This window comes from Mugil cephalus, chromosome 17, assembly GCF_022458985.1.
Source record: "Mugil cephalus isolate CIBA_MC_2020 chromosome 17, CIBA_Mcephalus_1.1, whole genome shotgun sequence".
Lineage (NCBI taxonomy): Eukaryota > Metazoa > Chordata > Actinopteri > Mugiliformes > Mugilidae > Mugil > Mugil cephalus.
Window position 1 is genome coordinate 3308855 of NC_061786.1, and position 13823 is coordinate 3322677.

General features: G+C 42.1%; 1 protein-coding gene across 1 annotated transcript in view; it reads right to left on the bottom strand.

Moving 5' to 3' along the window:
* Positions 1 to 13823, bottom strand: part of babam2 (BRISC and BRCA1 A complex member 2) — an 81087-nt gene that overhangs the window by 11807 nt on the left and 55457 nt on the right. Inside the window, exon 8 of the mRNA XM_047610415.1 lies at positions 1945 to 2044. Within this exon, the coding sequence (XP_047466371.1) occupies positions 1945 to 2044 (100 nt within the window). The remainder of the gene's footprint in view (positions 1 to 1944; positions 2045 to 13823) is intronic.

Consider the following 13823-nt stretch of genomic DNA (forward strand, 5'->3'; position numbering starts at 1 on the left):
AGGAAATAACTGTTAAAAGAACAAAGTGACTGCACAGCTTGTCCTCGCAAATATGAAAGAAGCTTTGTCTGACGTGTTAGAACAATGTCTGTCTTTTCTTGTCTGTCTTTCATATGTACTGTATGTTTTTTACAGATTTGCAGAAATACAACTGAGGTTGAGATTTATTGTCAGTTCTGCCAATCAGACATTTTTCTTCCCCTGTCTATCTCTTGATGACAGCTGTTTTTTTTTTTTTTTTTTTTTAAGGCATTGCTGCTAACATTGTGAAAAGGAGATATAAATATAAATGGAAATTCTTCAGTCCAGCTTACAGATGTATTTGGATTTTCAGGTGGAGGGCTGTCCTTCACTGACATTTTGACAGTAGCTAGCCAATTCTTTCAGCATTCAACAGGCCTGCACGGAGAACAGCTATGCATATGCCCCTGAAATAGGGATGTGGGTTGTCAAAATGCAGATGGGTCAAAATTGTGTGCAGGGTGTGGATTATGCATTCAAATGTGCCTCACAGACAGTCTGGAAACTTTGGTATCTCGTGAGTCTGTGTATGACAGTAAAACATAGTAAACTTTAAAGGTCAAGCAAATGTTGGGAGATTCCTGGGAAAACAACAAAACGAACCTGGACATGGCCTTTGAACTGAGCTTAGATGGGCCTTGGAAAAATACACACCTCTCCTTCTCCTCCTCTTTTCTCTTTGTGGGGTTCCCCAAGAGTCTATCCAGGGTCCCCTTTTATTTACTATAGATGCTAATTATGAGATACCTGGGGCAAACAGTGTGTGAACAACGTAGACTCCTGGCTATATCTGACCTGCTCACTCCTTGTAAACATACTACCCTGGCAGGGACCAATAGTGGTTTCAAATGTGTTCTCCAATCAATCGCCCACGGATCAGTACAGGCCAATATTCCACCTAAATAGTTTGAACGGCAACCTCTCTGTCTCAGACACATGGTGGGCTTTGTGGGTGCTATCCGGGTTCAGTATTGCTGAGTACCTTATTGGAACCACACTCTCAAGCGCCTTGCAATCGGCCTTTGGTGACTCAGACTCACAACACCCCTAGTTCTAGAATATTTCATTTTTATGGATTTATAATTATTTAAATGACAGCATTAAAAGAAATGTACTTTGCAGTATTATAGACCTACAAAAAGAATCAGATGTGCTCAGGGCACTTCCACTTTGCATACTGAAAGGAGCCAGTGGCCGTGTTAAATCTATCTGAGTGATGCAGGTTAAAGTGGTACACGTCTCGCACCGAGCATTTTGTAGCTGTCTGTCTAAAATAGAGATGGTGACATTCTGAACAAGACTCCTGCTCCTTTGAGTCCCTTTCCCTTTATCTGATACTGACACTGCTTTTCAACAAGTCTTTCCAAGCGCAGGCAGTGGCCTCTTTTAGAAAATTGTAGGGAACGGCTTTGACACTCCGAGACATGAACAACCTGAAACATGGAGGTCAGTCAGGGACACAAGTGGTGCAGACACTGATTATGCTGGTAAGACTCCAGGTGAACAGGAAGAGATGGAGGGCTTGTGTGCAAGGTTACGGGGGATGGGCATTTGCCTTCAGAGAAATGGCATTACAGCGTGTCCACACTGCATCTACTTGTCAACCTGCGGAGGCCAAGGAGCACTCAGACAACCTATGGAGGTTGGCCAGTACGCCCACGTTGGCAGATGCCAGACACACGTGCGTAAACACACACATGCACAGCTTGACTGAAAACACCCCTCAGTGGACGCATGCTTTGCTGCACTGAGCTTTAAAATACACATTAAATGATATACCTGTCACGTGGCTCTTATACCAAATGCCATAAATTATACATTTAATACCAAGATGGTACAAATAATGTAAAATAATACACAGACATGTTACACAAGAAATTCTACCCTCCCCAGAAGTAGAAAAGAGTTATGACAAACACTTACCTTGTTGGTAAGTAACTGACACACTTGAGGGACATAGTCAATTAGGCATCCTCCGCTGGGAAATGCTGGGATATGAAGTGCTGATGAGCCTCCCAGAGCACTGACAGGGTAAAATAAAACAACAGACATCAGTTAACCTGGAAATTCTTGTTTTTGAAAAAATTGAATTCGTTATTTTAATCATGTTAAAACTAGTGTAGTTTAAATGACACCAAGGCAGCTTAGACCTGTTCATGATTCTGGGATCAGTTCCGGAGTTTTGTGCACTCATATGACTTTAAGGATGTTATTAGTAACTAACAATTGAGACTAAGCTAATATGACACATAGTAACAATCACTACCCTGTACCTGAAGTTGTGGAATTGAAAAATAAAATAAAATAAAATAAAATAAAATAAAAAATGCGAGCCATGTCTGTGACATCCTCCTCACTCTCCTTGGCTCGTTCAGTTATTATTCTGACGTCCCTCTGATTTAATCCTGCAGCACAGCTCCATTAGTGATTAGTGCATGCTTGTTTAATCAGGAAATCTGCTGCTGCAGCTCTCCAGTGACTAACAAACCGGAGTAGTCACTCCTTTTTTCTTTTTTTTCCCTGATCTGGGGCAAAAACAGAAGGAATACCCTGAGGATGGGTTAAAGGTCTCAAGAAACTGCTTATTGGCTTTTAATGCTCATTTTAAGACACATAGAGGGGGGTTTCTTCCGCTGCCATCTATTTTTATTCATAATTCATTACAGCACGACAGTCACAGGGCATTTAGAAATGCTGTAACGTCTTTTTGAAAGAACGGTGAAGCGGCCGAGTTAAGCACGGTGTGTGAATAGCATACATCATGCCGCATTATGTCAAATGTCAAAGATCACATATGCTGAGATGCAGGCCTACAGGCTTATTCTCCAGTTGGCCAGAACTGCTTTTGGTCAACGATGTGAAAATGTTAGTAAAGGAAAGGTGAAACATCACAGTGAGTCAAAGACAACAGCTATGATCCCACCGATTCCATCACATCATCCCTTAAATATGAAGGAGTTGCTGTTCATCCCATGGTGTGTGAAAATATTTTCCACGTTGTTACAAGCTGTGAGGCGGTGACAAATACAGAAGCAGGAATTACACAATGATAAAAATCTCAATTCCAAAGAAGGCCTGGGGGAGTAGTGGGGAGGAAGGTGGAGGACCTCATGATGTGCTCCACCTTAAAGTCAAGACAAACATTTATGGGAAAAGAGATGGCTTAAGACAGGTCGGGAAAAGGTCATCAATGACCGAACTCCTTGGCTGTATGAGCACATTAGACCAATGAGGTGTATTAAGGAAAACTTATGATTATGCGCCGATGACAGATGACAGCTCATCGTGTCACAGAATATTTTCTGATAGTCTCATGTTATTAAAATTAGATAAAAATAACACACCCATCCCCAAAGATTTTAGCGGATATTTGGAGCCGATGCTCAGATGAATATTAATAAGGCCCTATTCACAGAGAGGCGATGCATGTCATGAAGCCATTTTCATTGTCAAAATCCCTTTCTCAAGAACTCCAGAGCCACTATTTACGGCAGGCTTTGTGCACATAATTAGCATTAGCCTCTGCATTTTGCCGCGCACCAACAAATGGTCGATTGAAAATGGCTTGCAGCGACGCGGAGAGAAGCCTTTGAAAATGAAAAACTAAATGATGCCCATCTATCCTCCCACAGATCTAAGAATAGCTCCGTATCATTCAGATGGAAATGCGGACAGAGGCACAAAATAGATGGTGGCGTGTTCGTCATTCATTTGTGTCAATGGCAGGCGTCTGAACAAATGTGGTGCATTTTAGACTTCAGCAGATTTTCGCTTGTGGAGGACTCATTTGCACGGAGGCTAATTAGACATTGGTCTCTCGTACTAGAATTACAGGGTCTTTTCTAGAACAGCAGTTACAAACCTGGTCTAGACTTGGGGGTAAGTACACTCGTCACACTTGAGGTCATGGCCCACATCCTTCGCACACAGACCACTGTAACACTTACTCAGCTTATTGGAATTGACCTGCTATTCCTGTCAGTAAGTTCTAAATCTATTACCTTCTAGCTGTGAGAACTACTAACCACTGTTAGCAGTTCTCTAAATGCAAGAGAGCATCATCTGAAGAGACCCGGTGAGTAGTATGACAGAAAAACATTGTTTTCAGGCTCGGTTTCTGTGTTCTTGTTTGACAAATGCTGTGAGACAGGATACGTGACTTTTAAATGATTTATTTTTGTTAGCTTCCTGGAACTGCCATTTTGTTAACTGCATAAGGGATCTCTATCAGGTGCATCTGGCATATCATTCTTGCATGGCCACATTAACTTGTGCATAGTTTTACAGTTAGCATGGTCATGCTGGATATGTCATAGCAAACAAAATATCCAGCTCACAATCTCTGACACAGTTTTTATCTCTGTAATTGATTTTACTTAAGTATAGAGAGCTAATCTTTTATTCCAGGTGATTTAAGGAGGCAAAACACCATCTGGCATGTTTACCAAAGTCACAAGTACATATATACAAATTACACATGTCGTGTTGTTCTCATTCACAAACCCTATAGAGTCTGTTATCGGTATCATCCCATGATCCTATGTTCCCTGCTTGGTATGTGACTGGGGAACATAGGACCCCTTTTTAAAAAAGGGTTAGATTAGAGTTAGGGTCCCTGGGAAAAAAGGTACACTCCCCTGTCATTAATGGATCCCACTATTTGCAACAGAAATTATATAAACTGTCTTTCTAAGATGTCCTTTTAAAATGTCTTATCTGCCTTTTGATTTGGCACCTTGTCCGTGGACTCTAGTTCCAGTTTTTGCTGTATGACCAACCAGGAAACTCCACAGGGTAGTTTCAGGGTCCGCTAAAAGTACTTTTCAGCATGGGTAAGACATGGTAAACAGCGGATGCTACATTTTTTTTCATAGTGCAACCAGTACCACTGCTTATGCGATACTCCCCACCTTTTAAACCCACAACCACAGATGTAACACACAAATCTGCCGCCTCCATCCTGAACTCTTTATTATCTTGGTGACATCATTAGGCTTATTTTTTCCAGACCCTCCAGATCCACACACAAGTGAACTGTTCACAGGCTGACTGCTAGTGCTCCCTATGACTGGTGCTGACCTTTAATCATAATATCGGTGGAGATCCCCTGGTGGGCTGTGGGAACACTGACCGAAGTGGCAAGTTGTAGGTGCTGAGTTCACAAGTGACTGGTGGAAAAATGTGTGCACATTTTAAATCTGGGTCATGTCCAGATACTGAACATATAGCTCACATGTGGCACTTTAGACAAAAAAAACTAAAATGGTCCTGGAATTGCACAGCACCTTTAATGATATGACCAAGAAGTTCTGAGACTTGCTAATTAGCTTTAAAGTGCTCTAAAGTGAGCTCCCTGTGGGTGGGCTCAAAACTCAGACATAATGATGTTTTACTTTCCAAGAGTTCCCGCTTCTGTCTCCACGGGTGACAGTGCTCTTATCACAACCCACACACACACTGGAGTATTCATGCAGACCGGCTAACATAAACCCTGTGAGCAATGCATGCTACTGTATGACATATTTACAGTAGACTGTGTGCATGCACACGTGTAAACATGAACACGCTTGTGCTGTAGAGTGACGGTGCTGCTTGTGACTTCATCAACCAGAGAGATTATCCTCTGTGACTCAGGTGGTTGGTGACGAAGCTCACTTTGTTTGTTTGTGTGTGTGTGTGTGTGTGTGTGTGTGTGTGTGTGTGTGAGAGAGAGAAAGAGAGAGGGGGGGGGGTGTATAGCAGTGCAGTGGCAGCATGGGGGCAGATAAAGGCTCAAATGGAAAGAGGGCCGCCATGATTCATTATCAAAGTAGTAAAGATAAGGCAGAGAAGAACTGCTTGGAGATTCAAATGTAGTTCCAAGGCAGCAACATTTCCATTTTGATTGCCTTCTTCATTTCCTAAAGCCTGGAGGGTCCTGTGAGGCCCATATGAGTCTGCTTGTTGGCTGTTTGGGAGTAAATAACATCCTGTACTTCCACTGTGACTGGACAAGGCACCTTTGGCCTACGGCAGTAACCTTTGCTTCTCCTACGTGGGGACCATCTTGGAATAATATTGCTGAATTTACTCAGATCCAGATACTACTCTCACTAGTATATGAGAAGGACGGACAACTTTCTCTATTGGCCATTTATAATCCTTAGTCATTGAATTCAGTAACCAGGTAACCTCCACTAATGCTTTGCTTGTAACGGTTTCATTTTCTGTAACTGCTTGTCCTTGTTGTGCGTGTGTGGGTGGGTGGGTGTCACTGTGAGGGGTATTTTTTGTTAGCTCTTTTTTGCATAAGAGAAATGGGGGGGGTGCAGGGGGTCATGTACTGGCATGCACCAACACCTGGTTCTCACCAAGATGTTGCCATATTGTGAAAATTCACATGACATGCCCCGTGACGGTGGACAACTTGTCGGACATGAAGCCACAATAACCTGATTGCTCCTTGGTGGACGGTTAGGTCAAAAACCCTGCCCCCTGTGTGTCACCACACACAATACAAGCTAAAAAAGAAAGTAAGTGCCAACATAATGTTTCCCAAATGTGATTCATATGAATAACGTCTGATCATCCAGGTGTGACTCTCTCCAAATTTGCTTCTTATTAGTCATTTGACGCTAATAAGCTCTGTCACCATGACTGACAGCTGTCCTCTGTTAAAGGACTTGTCTGTTCTCAACAGTGTGTTTTGTTGTTGCCTATGTCAAACCACACATTTTTGCAGAGGACTCTTTGGAAGCTTTCCACTGGGAACATGCTCCAGCAAAGTTCTGCTGGGCCTGTGAAAACGTTGCGTGGTTTTGAAACAGTGATTAATGGTAGAGTAACTGCATTGACATCACACGCGTCATCTGAGAGTAGTGGACTTGAGTTTGTTTATGAGAATATAGCTGGAGAAAATAGCTGTTCATTATTTCATCTGTTGTAAAATATATTGATGAACAATTACAACCGAATAAACAATGAAAATGAAATTCCAATGGGGTGTTACTGGACTTATTCTGATTTTGAATATATTTCGAAGAACTGAGACTTATAAGTCAGGCTAGTTGTAACTAGCTAGCTAAAGGAAAACCAATACATGGGGAAACGTAGTTAATGTGTCGCTAGCTGGCCAGACAGGTAGCAGTTATGCATCATCTCTGTTATCTAGCTGGCAGGAGGTGGGACCTCCTTTCTTTGTCTCCGCCTCCTAGTAACAACTGTTTTGCAAAAGCTGGTTGCAAATGACTTCACTGGAGCAAGATGGTAAGGCATCTGTGATATTTTGGCTTCACTTTTACATGCAGTCTATCAGAACATCCTGATGAATGGGCATATTAAATTTATAATGGCTGGTCCATGTGAAGGTTAAGTGGTGTGTGCTCACGACCAGGATGGTTAGACCAAATCTAACCTGCAACTAACATGCAGTTAAAGCTCTCAGCAAAATTCATAGCAGGAAATCTGTATCAGTTGTGTATTGTACTCAGATTTACATTGCTTCATACCTAATTATTTCCTCCTAGGAACTAGTCAGACATTTTTCTTGTGATCCATATTCCCTACCTGGGGCTCCTATTTAGTGTTTGGAACTCGGTGAAGACACAAAAGGTTAACAAAGTGGCATGACAAAACACACTTCACACAGACTTATAGAAAAACACATAACACAGACACACAAATCTTCAAGGAGACGAGGAGGAGGAAGAACAAGTGGCAGCGCGCTTCGAGCTGCTCAAGAGCGGGAGAAGTGTCTGCGCTGACATCTCAGACCGTCAAGTGGGTTTGCCAGGTTAGTGGTGAATTTATTTTATCAGACTGACAATTTCTGACTGCGACAAGACGCTCACAAAACCTTGAAAAAATATCTGATCGAAATGCAACGATTTTCAAAGGGTATAAAACACCTCTACAGACCCTGGAGAAGGGACACACACAAACTGCACACCCACACAGGCACATACGTGCATGAACACACACGCATACACACACATTCTCAAACACATCAGGAGACAGGAAGGCATGCATTCCCGCACACACACAAACACGAGCACCTAAAGGCAAATGCAGATACACAAACATTAGTGCACTGCAGCCTAAAACTGTCTCTCTGTGTTGATTTTTCTGGGCTCCTAAATCTGGTTTGGGGGCAGAGACGGTGCCCACTCGATTCTTTTATGCAATGCAGCAGGTTTTCTGGGGGAAGGAGAGACGTATCCAACTCATCTCATGGGCACAGTACAATCAGGTAAACGAGAGGCAGAAGCGAGAATGAAAAGAGCGATGAGTCTGGTTATAAAACAGTTGGAGAAGGAGACATGAAATTAAGACGGTCTGCAGATGTGTGGTACTTTTGGAGCCAAACTGAACATTGAACCTCTCTGAAACGAATGGAAGCTGCAATGACATTATTTCAATATCATTCATTGTAGGTAACACTTTAGTAAACCATGCTAATCAGCATTCAAGTATTTGCTTGGAGGGGCATTTCTGGCATAAATCTAGTTAACAAGCATTTTACAGGTTGTTTTTTTTACAGAACACTTTAGCATTGGATTAAAGAGAAACAACAATTTGACAGTATGAGATTCCTTAAAAGCCACCAGGGATTAGATATTTTCTTAAATATCACAGAACGTGACATGAAAGACATAAGTGGAATTGAGTCTGCAGCACAGGGGGTGGTTACTCAGGTCAGTGGCTGTCATTTAAGTAGGAATCTCTATTAGCTGGCAAGTTGTCCTCACTGGATTCAGTTAAGGATGCAGGTGGCTTATATCTGGTCTTACTTTCAGTTAAAGTTCAGTTAAAGAATAAGCTTATCTGCAACTCCTTGGTTCCTTGAATCTCTAGGAGGAGAGTGCAAAGTTAACGTCACCCACAGGTGTAACCCTAACCCTAACCCTAACCCTAACCCTAAGGAGCCTCTTTTTACCATTACGTGCAACTGTGTACAACTAAAACAGCCCCAACCAGCTTCAGGTTCTGGCTGGGGCCTTTCCGTACAGAGTTTGCAGGTTCTCTGAATGGTTGTTTGTCTCTCAGTGTTGGTGGCCTATCCACCCTATCTGCCAGCAACCCCCTAAGGACAAGCGTTATGGATAATGAATGAATGAATAAATGAAATGATGACAGACTTAGTGAAAGCAGTGTAGCCTAAAGACAGAAGGATACTCTATGCTATTTTTGCTCCCCTCATCCGAGACTGACGTTAAAAAGGAACGTCCACGGGGACAAATACGTTTGATCTACATCTTCTGAAAATCTTTGCTCAACCCGATAGCAGTTCATATCTTTAATAGATGCAAGCCAGCACACTCCCGACTGACCCACCCAATCCCAGTCACAATCCCAGTGACTGTGCTGCTGCCTTTTCGTTACCGTTCCATTTCACAGAGAGTCTTGAATCCCACGTTTTTTAGGCTTGATCACACCATGACCTCCACTACAGCACGAGCTATCAAAGACATGATTTGGCTCTACAACAAATTCAGCGCGAAGACGCCTCCGAAGCTCATATTCCCCCTTTTTCTCCACTCTCTAAACGTCTTAATCTATTTAACACTTAAAAGCTAGTTTAACTGAGCAGGGAGGCAAAAGTACAGGAGCTACACAGCGTAACGCCGTGCCTTCCACGGTACATTTTCTTCTCAGCATCCCGTAAAACATTATATAACAAATGAACACTGAATCTTAAACAGGTGAGTCTCTGAGCCTACAGAAGAGCAGCGTTTGGACTTCTTCTAATCAATAATTTCTACAGAAAAAGAAGACTATACAGTCCCATCAGAGAGGAGCCGCTGCATCCATCTACGTGCACTGTACATTATTGGTAAAAATGTGGGTGTCTGTTGGGGTATTTCAACATGTTTTTTTTTTTTTTCCAACCTTGCTGCTCGCTAAGGCTGAAAACATTACAGTGACGGTGTGTTTGAAGACAGAGGAAGAAAGAGTAACAGAGAGAGCAAGAAAGAGAGAGGAAGAGGGAATAGAAATAGAGGTATAACACTGTAGCTCAGGGGGCTTACGAGTTTGCGTTCGGAGCTCTTAGATCCGAGCCCCTGCTGAAGGAGAGTAAAAGTGAGATATCAAACAACTCAGGAGTGATGGGAGAGAAGAGTAGAGAGGTGAAGGAAAGAGAAAATGAGAGCGAGGGAAAAGCTCTCCTTTCCCCTGTGTTGTGAACGTGTTGTGTTTCTTTCTCTTTTTTTTTTGCCTTGCTTCGTTTCAGTCGAGCGAGGGACGACCTTGCTGGGTAGAGCACAGCGCTTCTCTCTCTTTCAAGTCCCACTCACTCTCTCGGTTCCCTTTGAGGATCAGCCAGAGGGATCAGCAGAGGAGAGAGAGTGATGGAAAAAGCGCAGAAAGACGGAGAGAAAAGAGACAAGCGGCAGACATGTGGAGGGAAAAAAAGAAAAAGGAGGGTGGTATAGGGACGTATGACCGAGGAGATGAGAGTTGAAAACTTGAAAAAAAAGAATTAAGAACTGGACCGGACAGCAGTGGAGGGCTGAGAATGGAGAAACAGCATAAATAATTAAAGAAGGAAAGGCAGGTACACAAAGAAATTGCAAAGAAAAAGAAATAACATTTTGATGATGTGTATACTGTATGTAGTTGACGTAACAGTCTGTACTAACACTGACATCAGGAAAAACTAAGATTAAGGCTGTAGTTGTCCACAGCTGCAATGTTTTTGAAAAACTAGCACAGATTCAAACAATGTTCCTGAGTGTTTTGGTGATACTTTTACTTGTCCACTGTAGTAGGTGTGATTAATCAAGTCAACTTAGCAGTTGTAATGGTGTCCACACTATGAGCGACAAAAGCTACAACTTGGTCAGACAGAGTCACGTAACTGGGCCGTGATTCAACTCATCCATGACGGGCTTTGGAATGCACATTGACTGTAAATTTAACATCGTTAGTGGAGTGATGAAAAAACTGAAGCCAGCTTAACGTTCATGTCGCTCCTCCACATGAGTCCCGGTGCGTTCACACTAGCAGTGAGGGGTACGTTCTCACTGGGAGTCTGCGATACGATCACCCGTAAATGACATTTGTTCTGCCATCTATATACAGTTCCACTTAAAGGTATTTTGCACCTCTTTGAATTTATTTATTTATTTATTTTTTTTGCATTTTTGCATAGAGGTGGCTCAAAGCAGTCCTGAACGTAGACAAAGAACCTAATTGAACTAAGATGGCCTTATAATGACCTTTTTAACCTTCATGTAATATGTAATATTATAATTTCAATATAATATAATATAATATAATATATATATATATATATATATATACATACATGCAATTTTACTGCCGTGAATTTTTAAGGTATATAATTAAAGGTATAATTACTAAATGGAAGGTCCTATGGCTTAACACTGAAAGAACAGAACTGGTAAAATAACCTGTGTTAGTTCACACAGGATGGGTTCAGGCAGTTGTTAGAAACCAGGGCAAATTCACTACAACTATGCATAAACAATCAGAACTTAAGGTGTAACCCAACACACAGTTTTTAGTGTGGGTGAAATGTGAGCTGTTACGAGGTCTGTGAGGGCTGATTGAAACAGAACGATATCCGTCCAACCGTACACTTGTGAGATGGATGACTGAAGAATCCGGCGTAATGCCTCCTGTGTAGACATGCTGTAAGTTTTGTAAGAGAGTAATATAACACGAAGGAGCCACCGTGAGCTGTCAGATAAAAGTCAGATTCGACAGAGAGGAAACCAGCTTTACTACTTTGCTGCTTAAGTGGAAAACTGAACTTGCTGCGTGCGCCGTAAGATCAGCTGCAAATACTGCAGACTGACTTCTTAACTAAAACAATTACTTTCTTCGTACTCAGCTTTATTTCTGATAACGGAGCTACTATGCCAGCCTCGCCGCAGTATTAAACTACGCGATTTTCCATAGTAGCAGGTGTTGACTGCGACAGATATGAGATCTGTTATGATTCAACCAAAACTGAAATAATACATTGGATCATTTGAACTATAGCACACTGTGTTGTAGGGTGCTGCTTTGTTTGGGCTAGTGTGAACACAGAACTCACTCTCAGTTCTCTAACAAATGAACCCAACTGAGCCCGGTTAGAGAGGGTGGTCCCAGAAAGTTTGCAGTGTAAACGCACGTAAAGTAGTTTACCCGATCCACGTTTGGAAGATTTTAGAGGTGCTTGACAGCATCAACGGGCCGTCTCACTATATATATTTACATCCACACACAATGTAGAGGCTTGATCATGCAGAACAAGTTCGGAAGTCAAATACTGGACTCTGCATTTGAGATGTGACTGAGGGAAATCAGTGAGACACTGTGTCTGGAGAAATTTAGATACAAAAACATAGGCAGAAACAAAGCTTTTGATGGAATATAGAGATACCTGAAGAGACCACCATGAGGCCATATTGGCCCTTTTAAGGCCTCTTCCATCCAGCACAAGCTTACAATTTCTTTAATTGTGTGATTACCCTTTATGTGCAGAGACGCGTCTTATTGCTATAGCTGCTGTTATGTGCCACTTTTATTTTCTCTTCTGTCTATCTGTTATTATTTGTTTTATTTTTCTTTGTTATAAAACCTGAAATTTTTCTACAACATGCAGACAAATACAGCACACTGGTACCACAGAACAGAAGGAAACAGTGTTCACATTCACTGCTGATGCTCCATTTTCAATGTGATTATTTCCTGAAATCAAAGTTTTCTAACAAAAATTATAACAACTATTTGCAAAATTGCATTGAGAGAACTTTGTCTTGTTTGCCCTGTGAGCGCAAACCGAACCAAGGTTAAATCCGACACTGTAACAAGACCGCATCAATCAATCCCCGAATCTGAACAAAATCTATGCATTTCAATCTATTAATATTTTCACTTCACCCTCAGTAACGACTCAAATTATTTTTCTTTAGAGACGTTCAAGAGCCATGATGATCAAAAGCAGCGTGAGGACAGCCAGCCGTCATGTCGGCACAGCATGAAGAAGCCTGCAGTAACATAACGCTCCTCGGGTTGTAGGTTTAGCGCATAACTGCATTTACTGCAACTGATGAGGAGTTGGTATTTGAACCATGCATGTAGAAACAGACCGTGACAGTGTTTCTGAGTTCAACAGTTAAAATGTGTCCAATTATAGCCGAGCAAAGTGTGGACTGGCGGGGGTGTCCATATCGTTACGCAACCCATGGCGCATAAAGGCGGTTTTCTGGGAGAAATGTCCAACTAGGGAAGACCTCACAAGCAAAACGTTGGCACTCAACTGCTACACCTGGAGAAAAGGAAAGGGTTGCTGCTACGCTACTTCCAAAAACTGATGGAGGCTGTAAAATACTCTGGTATCGTAATCAGAATCGGAACCACAACACATCCATCAACGCTGGACTGAACAAGAAGAAGAAGAAGAGCAGCTCCGTGGTGCAGTAACCTCGAGCATTGAAGCATAATTAATGACTACTGTGCTGACTAATTTGGGTTAGGTGTCTATGAGAGGTCATTAATGAATTTTTGTGACATTTACAAATGATTGCGGGAAAAAAAAAATCATAAATGATTTTGCGTGTTTGATATTTTTAATAATCGTCTCCGAAAAGGTCACAAGCAAAATAATTTGAATATAGCGTATGGCTTAATCTGCCTTATATAAGTGCTGGGTGGCTGGAGGCAAGTGAAAAATGACCCATGTATTTAAGGATTAAGGAGGAAAGGGGGCTGTCTTGGTAGAAAACTGGAAAAAGGGAATTACAAGAAAGACAGACGGGCTGGCTGGCAGCGCGGGGAAAAGGCAGCGAGGGGAGGAAGGATGAATATGT